At 46.9% G+C, this 15,802-nt stretch overlaps 1 protein-coding gene across 1 annotated transcript in view; it reads right to left on the reverse strand.

Annotated features, from left to right (window-relative positions):
* Nucleotides 1-13,529: 13,529 nt before the first annotated feature.
* The window catches only part of PAMR1 (peptidase domain containing associated with muscle regeneration 1), a 53,593-nt gene continuing 51,320 nt past the window's right edge, over nt 13,530-15,802 (reverse strand). The window contains exon 14 of the mRNA XM_078863488.1: nt 13,530-15,460. Within this exon, the coding sequence (XP_078719614.1) occupies nt 14,885-15,460 (576 nt within the window). The 3' untranslated portion in view covers nt 13,530-14,884. The remainder of the gene's footprint in view (nt 15,461-15,802) is intronic.

A 15,802-nucleotide genomic window follows, 5' to 3' on the forward strand; every position in this document is an offset into this window, starting at 1 on the left:
CTGCAACATTTACCATTCGAGTACTGCGACGTTTCTCCGGCAATAACAACAACAACAACCGACTTCATCATGCAATAGCCAGAATTGCGGACTTAAATCGGAGAGTAAAAGGTGATGTCATCACTGTGGGCCGAGCAGATGCGAATGCCAGAGGCGGGTTGAAGTAGTCATATAGGTTACAATGATACTGGTTAGAACCTCCTGGTTACACCAGCCCACAGGGGATTATTGTGTCCATCCGTCGTGCAGGGAGGGGGTGGGTGGGGAGGGAGGGGCTGGATGGGGAGGGGAGGGTGGGGAGGGGCTGGGTGGGGAGGGGAGGGTGGGGAGGGGAGGGTGGGGAGGGGCTGGGTGGGGAGGGGCTGGGTGGGGAGGGGCTGGTCACCCCGTGGTGCCCTTATAAAACTCAACGTTTAACCTACTCACGCCGGCTTGTGCCCACCCTCACAGTCGGGCATATTTGCAGAATACACCACGCCGCTGTTGACCCTGGCCATTGACCGAGCAACTCAACGTTCCTACCAGCTCCCTCCGCAGGAATGTGTTATCATGGTCTGACACTGGTGAGACGAGGGCATAAGGAAGGCTAACTCTGGTGCAGGCCAATTCGTTTCAAAGACAATACATATATTATCAGAGCATGTTTGTTTGCATGTGTTATCACAAGTGTGTGTGCTTAATGCAGACTTGATTGCTTGCCAATGGTATCTATTTGGTGTTTGAACATCTTAACACCTCCTGTTTTATTGCAAGAATGGGTAAATAAGAATGGGTAAAACCCCATTCTTATTTTGCATCAGTTACAATGGGCCATGTTAATCTGAGAACGTGCTTTGTCATTTGTGCTCGTGCACCACTGCCAACGTGAGTAACACTCGACACAAAATGTGTCTACAGACGCATACCTCTTAAATCCTGCTTGTATGTAAATACTTTATCTTCACCAAATGCAAATCTGTCGCCCTGCTCACCCAACGCGCGTGTCGGTGGGGTGGTGGGGGGGGGGCAATGGTCTCTGTCGTTGTAAGCCCAGAGTCGGTCGTGCAATTCCACAGTCGTATGGACGTTGTTGAGCACAGGACGATGCTTAATGCCCGCGAATTGATGTTTCTGGGCCATTTCCCGAAACGTCGCCTCTCGCCTCTCGCACGGTCTTTCTTTTGGGGCGCAGTGTTGCTCCATCGATCCTCACTCATCATCCCTGATAGCAATGTGCAAGTATCCAGCTCAAGCCTGTTTACCTTTCTTTACATTTTCTCTGAAGAAGGACCATTGTCCGAAACGTCGCCTACTATATAAAATTTTCCTTTTAAAGCCACAGTTTTATTGACGAATTTGTTATTTTTTGTTAGTTAATGTTGCTTACGCGCCACTGCTAACACAGCGGCAGCGGTGGCACCGAATAATTCATGCAATCACTTCCCCGTGCGATGATGCGATTGATTTATCCATTCCCCGTCGATTCAACTGAGTCTTCTCACTACCACGCGCGCAAATCAAACGGCACACGCAGCAATTGACTCCGTTTAAATTCCTACATGCCGCGCGCAATTTGTTCCCGCACACCCCGCAGCTACCCAGAGACTCTATAAAAAAAATTCTTTAACAATTTAATTGCAACACCGAATTGTGATAATTAATCACGTCTCAAGGTGTGGGGGGCTCGGGGCAGGGGGCGGGTTAGTGGGGGGGAGTAAATTGTTACAAGCATTTTAATTACTCCTGACTTGGCTGGGGTGACTTAGCTGTGAAATTACTTGCCACTGGACGACAGCTCTTGCGTGCCCAGTGGTTTAAATCCCGCGGCAAGGTCTACGCGATACGTGGGCGCCAACCCGATAGAGCAAAACCCAGCACATAATGAACGTTGCTTGGACGTGAATAAATAATAGAATGGCATAACGTACGTGATGATTTGTGTGTACAGTCAGTGGTGACTGGGCAGATACCATCAACTCATTCCACATCGCACCTCCGATTAGCACGATTGGCTACGTACGGTGCGAAAGAAGTACAACAAATACATATATTTCGGGATTTAATTTAATCGCAGGCAGCTGACTGGATTCGAACCCAGGATATCAGTCGTGTCAGGTTCGGCGCCCTGACCTTTGGGGCCTCCACAAGGCTCAACATAGGTTAGGGGCACGTGGCAAGATGTATGTATGATGAAACAAAATAAGAATAGGTTTTACCCTTTCTGACAATAAAACAGGAGGTTTTATCGTAAGAAAGGAGGTTTTATTGTCAAGGCATCAAGTCTGCATTAGCCACACGTACTTGTGGCAAAACATGCAAACAAACGTGCTCTGACAATATATCTATTTGGTGTTTGAACATCTTAACACCTGTTTTATTGCCAGAAATGGTGAAACTTATTCAAATTTTTTCATAATTTTTGATACAGTTAAAAAGGGTCCCACAGCTATAATTCCTCTTGTCTAACACTGGTGAGGCAAGGCCACAAAAAAAGCTGTCTCTGGTGTACGCCAATCAGTTTAAAAAACAATGCATACATTATCCGAGCATGTTCGTGTGCATGTTTTCCCACGAGTAAGTGTGGTTAATGCAGACTTGATGCCTTGCGGAAGGCATCCATTTGGTGTTCGAACATCTTAACACCTGTTGTATTGCCAGAAAGGGCACAACTTATTCTTATTTTTTTTAATAATTATTTTTGATCCTGCCAAAAAAGCGTCCATATATACGCATGCATGTACGTATGTTGAACTTCTTTCGCACCGTACGTAGCCAACCGTGCTAATCGGAGGTGCCATAACAACGGCACTGTCCTTGTGTGACCTGTCATGCAGGTCTCGCTTGCAAAAGAGATAATCAATCTCAATGGGGCGGCGGGGGGGGCGCTCACGTGCTTGAAATAAAAGGGCATGAATTTATTCGAGATCTTTTCACTCCGGTGCTTTTATGTGAACTGACCGCTCGCAGTCTGAAGTTGTGAACCAAAGCAACTTGAGGCACAAAGGAGGGGGAGAGCATAATGCAATTTGACAAGGTCGACGCGACAAAGAGGGCCTTTGTCGACTGCAGCCATTGCCAATGCCTCCTGTTTCTATGGACTTTCCTTCACACCGTTTACAATTCGCTTTGATGAAGGGGGAGCAGCCTCTGTGCAACTTGAGCAACAAACTTGTTTTTTTACTTCTTAAAATGCTGCTGCGAAACGATTCGCGTTCATTTATAATGTTACGAGGGGTTTCAAAAAACGAGGGACCGTTGAAAGTGAGCAAGATATTGTGGGATCGACTCACCACGAGGCGTTATTCGAGGCTCGAACATGCGTGTTTGTTGTTCTTCTGGATAATCTGAAAAGAAGCGATGGATCACTGAAAGTTTGTGGATTGGTAGTGGCGACATCTGGTGAGGATGATGATGATGATGATGTTATCATAGGAGATGTTTTGAAATGGCTGATGTGCAACATCCTAAATAATTTTCTCATGGAATTAAAGCACCAAAACCGGGACAAGTGCGTGCATGTCGCAAAGGGGACGTTTAATATTACTTTCGATTAAAAAGTTCTGGAATTTTCCAACATTAAAATTACATTTCAATACACGACGGTTCTTGTTTTACATGTGGGAGAAAACTGGTAAAATAAGCAGAATACCTCGAGAAAGCGCGCACACACACTCTCGTGGGACAGGGGGGTGGGTTATCACTGAAATAAACATCTATAGATGTATCAGCAACCAGCTTGCTGTACGTCCATCTCTTAGCCACCTCTCACTGCAGTGGATTGGGATTGTGTTGTGGACAGGCAGATCCATGATCTATCAAGCCTCCAAAGCGCAGGATTGCAGACTTACTCTTGTAGAAAGATACAGCTGCAGTCCACGCAATGTCTTGCTCACGTCGCTGCTCACAGAAGGGCTTCCAATTCCAGGGAACTCCGGAGAGGCCCCTCAAAGAAGAAATGCTGGCCTACACTTCCACGCTGTCCACACGTGTTGGAAGAGGGCGGGAGTGCCAACACTTTTTTTTCCACCGCACGCGACCTGCCGATTGACGAGATGTGGTGGAACCCATTAATTCTGCTGTGGTTGACAGAAGTGGAGCGATATATGAAGGTGGCGCCGTTATTTTAGCGACAGGAGCGACAGATTGAAGAAGCAGCAAAATCAGTTTGGCAACCAGAATCAGAATGGTTTTTTTTTCAGAATCAGAATATGTATTTATACTGGAGGAATCTGATGAGGTATCAAGCTCTTTTTCACAGATGTCCAGTAGGGCCAGGTAAGAACGTTACAACAACATACAATACAACAACACGATATGAGTGCAAAGTACAAGAAAGGTAAACAAATCACCCAAACGCATACAAGTCAAACAGCGTTGGTGTACGGTGCTTTTTCTGCAATATGTTGCTGTCTTTTCTTGGATTTTCTGTTTGCACTTAGTCACTTTAAGATGTTTTCTTGTTCATGTTTTTTGTTTGTTGCGGTTGCACCCGATTCAAGAGCCGAATGGCTCACAGGGCTATACCTAATAAATGAAACTGAAAACTGACACTAAACCATCCCCATCCTAACAGGCAAAGCCCACTGAGGTATTCACTTATTTTTCAGAAGCGACCTGGCCACCAATGATCGCTCAAAGTGGCATATCATTTTGCCATGTATAGCACCGAAGTCATCTAAATAATCTCAACGCATGTTTCTAAATGTGGAGGGAAAAAAAACTCCGTCACATTGCGGCAGCACCCACAGCTTTTGCGCAACCAAAAACACGATTACCCCGTATTTGACCTCGGACACATCGGTAACACTTCAAAGGTCATGATAATGTTTGACTCAGCGGGCCTAAAAAACCCTCATATAAAAGTGCCATCGCCATAGCGCGTTAGGAGCATGATTATAATTTTCACAATTTCATCACTCGTTTGCGCTTTACACTGTAGACATAACAGCAACACAAATATAATTTAGTTGAAAGTAGAATTGTTTTGGTTAAGAATGACAAGTCAGGGAATAACTTACTAAATATTAAACATTCGAACAAATAAAGTAGGGTGTCAAGTCAAAAGTGAAAGTATTTTCATACTGAAATGAGCATGGTGTGATCCTCACACATCGATCGGCGGTCCTGTGGTTGTAGTAGAAATTCCATATTCCTATGGTGGGGACAAATGCATTCATAGGATTAACGTTGTTACTTTTCAACATACTGGTACTGATTGAATTGACCTTGGAATTGATAGACCGAGTTGACTACCGACCAGCATTTCAACTTGCAATTTTTCATTGTAAGTTAAAAGTGCATTTACACCAGCGGTTCTTAACCTGGGGTGCACTCACCCCCTGGGGGTGCGAGATGCCCTTTGTGGGGGTGTGAGACATGGCCAGATTTGTCTTCTTAAAGGTAAATAATCAAAACACAATTTGAGCACGGGCACGTAAGCACAACTACTTTGTTTCATAAACCTATGTGTTTATTAAAATAAACAAAAAAACATTTACGATGCAGAACCAAAGGGGTGCAAGGCTGCAGTAAAGGTGAAGCACCACTGATTTACATTATCATCATTATCATAATTCGTTGACACACACGGTCTATCCACGATTGGATGCCGATCATCACCATCAGTGCTGCGATGGCACAGTCCAGTTCCTGCACATGAGCTGATCTCATCAAGAGTGCATCCTTTCTCGTGATGGTCATCCTCTGTGATGGTCATCCTTCCCTGTGATGGTCATCCTCTGTGCCTGCCTTTCCATCATCAGTCACATCCATAGGGCCTCATCATCATCGATAGCAATTTGTCCTGCCCAAGTTCACTCACTCTTGTTAACATTTTGCCACGAAGAAGGACTATTTCCCGAAACATCGCCGAGTAAATATGTTTTCCTTTAAAGGCCACAGCGTAAATGACGAATGCGTTGAGCGTTTTTTTATTGGTTGTGTTTGTACACCTCTGGTATCAACGCAGTAGCAGCAGCAACATCACCGCCATCATCGTCATATAATCTGTTTCTTAGCGGTACATTTGACGTCTCGTATTTGTTTTCTTCCCTATCGCACAACGCGTTTCCCAGGGTGCACCTCACCGGCGTCTTGAAGCATTCTTCAGCTTTCGTTCTATCATTTGCCTCGCCACGTGTTTCCCACTCACACGCCATCGCTGTACCGCCGTGGTGGTAACGTCGCCAGCTTTCAAAGGCCACGTCTGCTTAAGGTCACGGCCCTGCAGATTGCGTTTTCCCGTGGACGTTTCAGTGCCCGTAATGACATTCTACAAATATGATGCAAGCAGGGTTTGTTATCATTCATTGCTGATACGACTCACACACACACTGTTAACATGGACAGAGAGAATGTGTGTATTAAGTCCTCCTGAATGCATAACAAGTGCGCTAGACTTCCCCTGTTCTTTGTGTGGGTTAATGCATTGCAGGTGGATGTTTATTGAATAAGTATCCGCTTGCACCGTCGCATTAGAAACCAATCCAATAAGTGTGCCTTCCCCGTGTTTTGCAACATTTTTCTTAAACGGTCTCTTTTTTAAAGTCTGTTCGCAACCAGTTGCGGTTTCATTTGTGGCTCCTTATCATATGCAGTGGATTCTTGTGCAATCACGCATTTCACAAGTAGATTTAAATATAGACGAATCAGAAGCTGCTCATCGAATCTTATCATTTCAAATATACATCTATGGCTATTTTATACTGCCTAAATGCATCGATATAGTCTTATGAGAAAGTGCATGTTGGTAAATGTAAAAACAACAATATGAAAGCTTGTTCAACTCAGCCCAGCATTCCTCTATGGTTGTTAAAATGAAAATCAGATTGTACGAAATGAACGGTGTCGAGTAACGCTGGAGGGGGCGGTGGTTGCACCACGAACCTGGCAACGAGAGTTCGATTCCCAGCCATTGCGAACATCTGCGGCGAGTGATGTCTCACCTGGTCTTGGGTGCATCTTCCACCAAACCGCACTAACCAACGTGGTGAAGTATGGTGACACAATTTGATTGAGGTGGCATCCCTGAGCCAGTGGTGGAAATTCCACATTGCTTTGGCGAGGGCGAGTCTACCCATAGAACAACCTGCAGTGTTGACTTCCCCACAAAGTGGTACTCATACTGGCAGGAATCACCTGGTTCCACCAGCCCACAGGGGATTATTGTGTCCGTCCGTCCGTCGTGCATCCAAAAATGGGAGAGTTGTGGCTGGGTGGAGAGGGGAGGGTGGGGAAGGGCTGGGTGGGGAGGGGAGGGGCTGGGTGGGGAGGGTGGGGCTGGGTGGGGAGGGGCTGGTCACCCCGTGGTGCCCTTATAAAACTCAACGTTTAACCTGCTCACGCCGGCTTGTACCCGCCCTCACAGTCGGCCATATTTGCGGAATACACCACGCCGCCGTTGACCCTGGCCATTGACCGAGCAACCCAACGTTCCTACCAGCTCCCTCCGCAGGAATGTGTTTTTATCGATCCCAGATACATGATGGTCTCAGTCAATCCACTCCACGAAGTGGTACTTATTTTATCGACTCCAGATAGATGATGGGCTGAGTCAATCCACCCCAAGCAGGATTCAAACTCGAGCAACCTTCCAATCGCAAGCCGCTTGCTCCACCGCCGAGCAACCTGGCCACATCAAAATATAAGCTATGATATTATTAAACAGTGCTGCTGATATTGAGGTGCTTACTTGCTTTCTCCTTACAAATCTCGGGATGTTGAATGTCCACGACTGGCTCAGTTTCACAGAGGGGAGCAACCACCGCACAGTGGGTTAGAGCAGGAAGACACTGGCATGAAACTGTTGCAGTTCTGTACCATTGCTGTCAATCAAAGCAATGGCATCTAAGCCAACAACGCACATAAACGTGTCACTTTTGTCAGTAACACAGCCTTATAAAATAAGTTAATGGAGCAAGTTTATTAAACCCTCCCCCCTCCTCCTCCTCTGTCCACCTAAGTTACATAATTGGATTCACCACAGTCTATATGTTGAACTTCTTTCGCACCGTACCTAGCCAACCGTGCTCATCGGAGGTGCGAGGGAAGATCACCAATCGAAGCACAAAAAGCAGTTCTAATAAAATTAGTTTTCAATCTAGATGATTTAAAAGTGCATAGCTCAAGTGCATCTGAAAGTGCGCGATGCGGTTCGATGGTAAGACAAAAGCCGCTGCGAGGATGACCAGAGTGTGGAAGTGTAGGCCCAAGGCCCTCTACTAGAGAGGCCCTCTAGAGCTCCCTCTAGCAGAGGCTGTCCCGACAGCAGTGGTGTGAGCGGTGGTGAGCGCACTGTGCTACGAAATGAGTCCTTGGCGCAACCGTTTGATGAAGACAATACGGGGGATCTTTTTTTTTTAAGTGTGAGTGAGAAAATGCAGGACTGCACCTTAACCCAAAACAGAAACGTGTACATATTAGACTAACATGTTTGGCAATAAACCTCAGTATCGTCACCAGACACAGTGTCCTGCAGAAGGGGCATTGCTAGAAAACCTTAGCTCACGCTTTTTCTGAAAGGAGGCAGTGGTAATGATGAAGGTGGTGACTTCTGTTGGTTTATAATCCCGTGTTAAACCACTGCAGATTAAGTTGCTTCGAACATTTTTGTAATTTCACATTTCAATTAGCATTCTATGACAACTTGTTATGATAGCAGAGGAGTTAACATTTACGGTGGAAACTTTTATAATTTGGTGGCAACAATTATCATTTGGTGGCAACTATTATCATTTGGTGGCAACGATTATCATTTGGTGGCAATGATTATCATTTGGTGGCCACTATTATCATTTAAAACAGATATGGTTTAACCATTAATTTAAGGTTAGTAAATAAGACATTGAATGGCCCCGAAACAAACTTACAATACTTGTTTAGCATGTGGCTTTCCTGCCACATTGTGGCGTAATCGTTGAACTGCAACCGTGCCGAATCGCATCCGGCTGCTGGAGCAAATGCAGTTAGAGTGCACCTATGAACGCTCGTGCAGAAAATCAGAAGAATAAAAAACGCTACTCGCTCAGCACGTGACGTGGGACGTGTTTAACAATAATCGGGCGTGTGCAGGGTGGAACGAGTAAGTTTGTGTTTGTGTGCATACGAGCGGAATCATGATGACAAACTTTAATGAACTCAATAGGATCCTGGAAAAAAATTACCCAATGATTTATGATTTTAAAAAAAACGTTAAGGCTAGATTTTGCAGATTATTAAAAAGCTATATTATGTCACGTAAATTAACGCAGATATACAACTATATTTTATATTGTTAATGGGTGTCTATGTGTATTTGGGGTCTCTATGTGTATTTGGGTTTATATGTGTGTATATGTTTCTATGTGTATTGGGTCTCTATGTGTATATGGGTTTCTATCTGTATATGGGGTTCTATGTGTGTATAGGTTTCTATGTGTATTTGGGTTCTATGTGTATGTGGGTTTCTATGTGTATTGGGTTTCTCTGTGTACGTGAATCAATTTTGCCAAGTGATTCAAAGCGACATGAGAATATATTTTCCCAAAATTGGGATTGGATAAAGAAAGGCGTACATGTGCACGGATAAAATATGAACCATCTCCGGAAATTGACTTCAGGAAATTATTGAGGGGCTTGACAAATTGAAGGGCTTTGTAGCGTGTACGAAATTATCTGGGCACGTGTCATGACTGGTACGTTCGAGGTCGCACTCATGAACACACGGAGTGCTTGCCAGAAATGAACCACAATTCCTCGTTGATCTCGTCAAGGAGCATGCTATCACGTGAACTCCGGTCATCCTCGCAGCAGCGGATTTTGGCTGCTTGCCATCGAACAAAAACGGTGGTCACCACATCGCACACTTTCAGATGCGCTTCTGCGGCCGTCTGGAACACTCTTCCTTCCGATATTAGGTTAGCCACTAGAACCATGTACAGGTAGTCCCCGACTTACGATGGTCCAACTTACGATATTTCGATCTTACGATGGCGATATGACAAAATTGTAAAATATTTTACATTTCGCGCGGCAGGCAAACACAGCAGCATATGAGGTACACTACTGTACGCTGGGATGCTGCCGGGATGTACTGTGCGCTTATAGTTTATACAGTACGGTACTGTAAATTGCTCTGTCTTGCTAAATTATCACCATTCTTTAAGACTCCTGGGTAGGCTAGGCCATTTTCGACTTACGATATTTTCGACTTACGATGGGGTCGTCGTAACGCATCTCCATCGTAAGTCGGGGACTAGCTGGACTTTTAAATCTAGATCGCACCGTATGTAGCCATACGATGCGAAAGAAGTTCAACGTACATACAACACACGTAATAAAGGTTGGGCTGAAGATGAATACGAGCAAAATGGGAATCACGTACTGTACATCAAGTTTTCTGAATAATGAAAGATATATGTTGGAGAGGCACAACTGGAAATCAAAGCAGAATATCTGTATGCCTTGGACTTTGAACACAATCATGAAATAAAAATTCGGACGAGGAGCGACACTGTGAGAGATGGCAATGGCTTTGGGAAGGGCTTAATCTAGCAGTGGATATATCATAGCTGATGATGATGATAGCAGATCATAAATATGAAACTGGAGCAATGCAAAGCCACGTATGCCCAGCGACCTCTGTCTTCTTAGTGTTTTTTTGTTTGTTGAGAAACTGGATCGTAAATGTATGTTTTAGGCCGAGTTGACCTAGGCCAGTGGCTCTTAACCTCTACTGCAGCCTTGCACCCCTTTGGTTCTCAATCGTAAAACAAATTATGCTAATAAATACATAGGGTTTGATGAAACAAAGTAGTTGTACTTACGGTGCCCGTGCTCAATTTGTGTTTCGATGATTTACCTTCTAAAAACAATCTGGCCACGTCTCGCACCCCCAGGGGCTGCTTGCTTCCCAGGTTAAGAGCCACTGACCCACGTGGACTCCGATTTGGTTCTCATAATAGGTGCCGGACATCTGGGTCCTTTATTTAACCAGCTGAGGGCCTAGCCACTGAGGTCATCTCTTTTGCAAGGGAGACGAGTGAATTGCAACTTTTCTTTTGTTGTTGCAAATTTTTCGACGGTGATTTCACAGCGGTCAAAGGAGGAAGCAACCCCAATGTTTGTGAGATGAGCGAGGCGCTGCGACTCCGATTTCAAAACATTCCATCTTACAGTAACGTGCGTCGCTCGCACGACATGGAGAGGCCTTCATACAGCTGTGGATTGATAACGGGCTGTATGTAACATGCCACTTCTTGTTTCATGGATGGCAGGCAGTGTGGCAGAAAGCTCTCGGCTGACAATCAGAAGTCCATATCCATGTTGTGATCAATTGAGCCAATCATCCTTCGTGGGGGGAGTTAAATAAAACACATTCCTGCGGAGGGAGCTGGTAGGAACGTTGGGTTGCTCGGTCAATGGCCAGGGTCAACGGCGGCGTGGTGTATTCCGCAAATATGCCTGACTGTGAGGGCGGGCACAAGCCGGCGTGAGTAGGTTAAATGTTGAGTTTTATAAGGGCACCACGGGGTGACCAGCCCCTCCCCACCCAGCACCACCCCTCCCACCCCCCACCCAGCCCCACCCTCCCCACACAGCCCCTCCCCACCCTCCCTACCCAGCCCCACCCTCCCCACCCAGCCCCTCCCCACCCCTCCCCACCCTCCCCTCCCCACCCAGCCCCTCCCCATCCAGCCCCTCCCTGCACGACGGACACAATAATCCCCTGTGGGCTGGTGTAACCAGGAGGTTCCTACCAATATTATTACGAACTCTGTGTAAAGTTGACGGTTGTTCTCCTGTTCAGATAATGGACCTCCACATGGGAATGTTAAATCTGTCACCGTTGCTTCAGGGCCACCAACAGAGAAGAGCACCTTCCCGGTGTTCGTTTTGACACAGGGGACACTAAACTTTGACCCCTTAGACCCGCCGCGTTCTTCCACTGTGACACGATGACTTACTATTCTGAACGATGCCACGTGGTCTTAACATCCACCGCAGAGCTAACGCTGGATTGCTGGGTGACTGTCGTAGTGGGAATCGGCTGTGTTTCTTCACGTGCCACTGGACGGGAGGTGATGGGTGGTGCTTGGTGACGCCATCGGCGTCCTTAGGACGGCAGGAGGTGGGGGTATAGGCTGCTATTTTTAAAGGGGCTCGTGGAATCGACAACAACAAAAGTTGCCAATAAAATACATTTTTATAATATAGGTTTTTGGGTTAGATCGCGTGATTATAAATGTGCAGTTAAACCCACCGCCACCACCCGACACAGCCAATTAGTAAGGTTTGTCACGTAAACAAAACGTGCCAATTCGTTACTAGCACGGCACGCCGATAGTGCGTTGGAGAGTAAACCCACGACATTTACAATTCGAGTACAATTTTTTGTCGGACAATCGACTTAATGCACTAATCGTTCAGGCCCTTAATTCAAACGCTCAACCCTGGCTTGCTGACAAGCCTGCTCTAACCGCGTGGCTCTTTCTGGCTTGCCCCCACGTGGTAATATTTCCACGTGTTATTCTCCGCCAGCCAACACGACGTTGAACTGTCGGAGAGAATTTCACGGTCTGTTTTTTTGTTGTTGCTCTGTAGTCGGCGAGAGTTCAACAGTGGGGGGGGGGGGGGTTAGGGGTCAAAGGCAAGGCGTGAAGTGAGAAAGAATGTTAATCCCCATGGATAATATTGTCCGCAGATGTTTGACCTGTGTCTAACAAGAAGGGATTTCCCAACTGAATTCAAAACAAGCCTGCTCACTCCGTCACGGTATGTAGCTGCGAGCACGCACACGCACACACATAGTCCTATGGCATTCCCATAGCAAATGCACATTCTCCCACTGTTTGTTTTTTTATTCTTCCAGCGATTGTATTGCATCTGGCCAGGATGGCGCTGCGGATAGAGTGCTTGGCTCGCAAGTTCAGATCCCTGGAATATTTTGACTAAACTGTGTGGTTGGAAACCAGAGTGACCAGATGAAACTCACACATATGAAGGGAAATCTTTTCGTATGTCTAGGTAATATGCCTCCTTGCTTTTACTACCACATACACCTGATTACCCTGCAGTTGGGTGTATCGGATTACAGGCATGCACTTCACTCACGTCGTGCCAAGAAAGCTGTCACAGGTTACAGGTATCCCTCGATATATAGAACAGGTATGTTCCGGAAAAACTGTCCGTAAAGCTAATCGCGTGTATGTATAAGAGAATTGGAGGTGCGTTCCGATGGCAAAAATAATCATTCAACCCAAGACGCAATAAAATGACAGCTCAGAATGCAGCAACACTTTGAGCAAATATTTAATGGAAAATCGATAATGTTACGATAAAATATTGTTAACAGGACTCAAAATAAGTCGAGAAATACAAATTCTCTACTGTACTTACCAGAACTGTGATGAAATGTGTATTGTTCAAATATTACCTCCAAGAGATTACAATTTAGAGATTAAAAATTCCGTGAATGCAAATTTAACGCAAGGCCTATCAAATTAGTTCCCTAATTTGTAATTTACGTTGTCGAGAAATTTCATGTACTGAGTTTCCGTTTAACAAGGGATGACTGTATTTCACTCTTAAGATTATTAGGCATTCATTTCATTTGACAAACACATTGGAGCAACTGGTATTTAATTCAGGTAGCGTGAAAATATGACTGTACACTTGAATGTGAACATTTTATACAATGGTATTTACAGCAGATATTTACAAGACGCGTTCGCAACGTATGTGCCGGTGTCACGGGGATTGCATATCGCTCAAAGGCTGACTCTGGAGGGCTAGACATCAACTATGAAACAACTGGAGAAGAAGCTTCTGCCATTTTGAATCGGGATCCAGTTGGCAGTATGCTATTCAATTCATGGCGGAGATTGTGTTAACACCTTGCAACTTCAGAATAAAAATGTGGTGAAGAAAGTGTTGGTATATTTATCCAGCACAAGCTGGTGAGTGTGAGTTAAGGCAAGTGTGCAGGATTGGAGGAGGGCAGATGACCCGAGGCGGGAGTTCGGGAGTGAGAGCCAGAGTTCGGTGACCAAGGGGAAGAGGACCCTGAGCCAAGGTCGTTGGGATACCACGTTGGCAGAATTTCAGGCATCAACTGCGCGACGGCTTTCGAATCTGCCAGAAGGACGGAATCGATCGATCGCTCTGGTGCGTAGGCATCATTTTACGAGGTGAAAAACAAAAACTCTGTTCCAGAACTCCTGTGGGGAGCAGACATTACGTGAAGTCAGGAGATATTTATGAGAAAACTATCATTACAGAGGTCGAGTTACTGTGGAAAGGCCCTCTCACCCAACCCGAGATGTGGTTGTGCAAAGAGTGGTTCGGCACACGTTAAGCAGCCAAACTGTAGAGGTCTCATGCTCATTGCATCCTCAATTGACTGAAAACCCAACCGGTATGAAATCATCAAAGCACTATCCATGAGAGCATGGTGGCTGGAGCCTAGATTCAAACACAAAGCATGAGCAACATTGGCAACATGTCCTATTTAATAAAGCGTTTATTTATCTCGGAAAGCCACACAAAGTCTCCATTCATTTTCAGAAGCATCCCTGAAATTGGCCAATTCCTTGATAACAGCGCCAAACCAGGTTGTCTCTGTCTTCATTTGAACAATGGAGCGGTGCTCATCTCAATTGGCGGCCTTGCTTGAGCAGTGGAAACGGCACGCTCCCATGGCAGGGGCCAGTCTCTCCATGCGACGAACACCACCAACCTCTCCCAGGAAGCTGTACTTATATTTGATTTCCTCCAAAGTGACGATTGAGCTGAAGTCGACCCCTGACCAGGATTTCGGCCTACAACTCCCCCGAGTCAATCGCCGTAACAGCGGCGCCACCTGCAGCATCGCCGTGAGTCCGCGACGGGCGCTGCGAGGCCCCCAGCTACGCCGGGCAAGCCCGCCCTCTCACTTAATAACCTTCCGCAGCCAGTCCGTGAAGGCCGACACGTTGGTGTACCCTGTGGGCAAGCCGGCGCTGCCCTGGCACCCGCCAGAGTGGCCCCAGCTCACAAGCCCCAGCAGGTGCCAGAGGCCGCCAGGCCGCCCTCCCGCGCCTCGCGTCGCAGTCGCCGCGATCCCTCCGGTCTCGGCCGGGCACCACGACGCTTCGCCCGAGCCGACGGGCAGCGCCGGCGCGCAGAACATCCTGGCGGTGACGGGCACGGCGGCGCCGCGCGCCTCCAGCTCGCGCTCACACTGCGCCGTGCCCATGATGGAGATCTGCGCAGAGAGCGGGCGGCCCGCGTCCCTGGCCGGTCCCGAGCCGTTGGAGGAGAGGCGCCACCCGGAGACGAAGGCGGCGCCGGAGGAGGGGAAGGATGATGGCGCCGCCGGAGTTGCGGCGGTGGACAAGCGGTCAGGAGGGAGGCACACGGGCTGCACACGATCCGACAGGTCAGCGCTGCCCGACAGGCGGATCACGGCCAGGTCGCCGTCCAGCAGCACGGGGTCGTAGGCGCGGTGCACGAGGATGTTGGAGACCTGGGCATGGGAAGGGCCGATGGGGTCAGGTGGACAAATATCATCAGCTGTACGCCAGCCAATTGCAATCCAACAATGGGTAAAGGTGTGCCCATGGCATGATGGTGATGGGATTTATTTGACTGTGCTTCACCACGCAGGTCAGTCTGGGCTGATGAAGGGAGGGCAGGACTGGTTGGGATATCACTCACCACTGATGTTAGCCGTTGCTGGAAATCGAACCGGGACGGGTCGGTTCATAGCGAAGCGTGATAACCACTATACCACCGCTCCAACCCATGGACATACGTAGTATGATGAAATGGGAAATAATTACTTTTATGGATGCATTTTCTCTAAAAT

This window comes from Lampetra fluviatilis, chromosome 16 (assembly GCF_964198595.1).
Source record: "Lampetra fluviatilis chromosome 16, kcLamFluv1.1, whole genome shotgun sequence".
NCBI classification, from domain to species: domain Eukaryota; kingdom Metazoa; phylum Chordata; class Hyperoartia; order Petromyzontiformes; family Petromyzontidae; genus Lampetra; species Lampetra fluviatilis.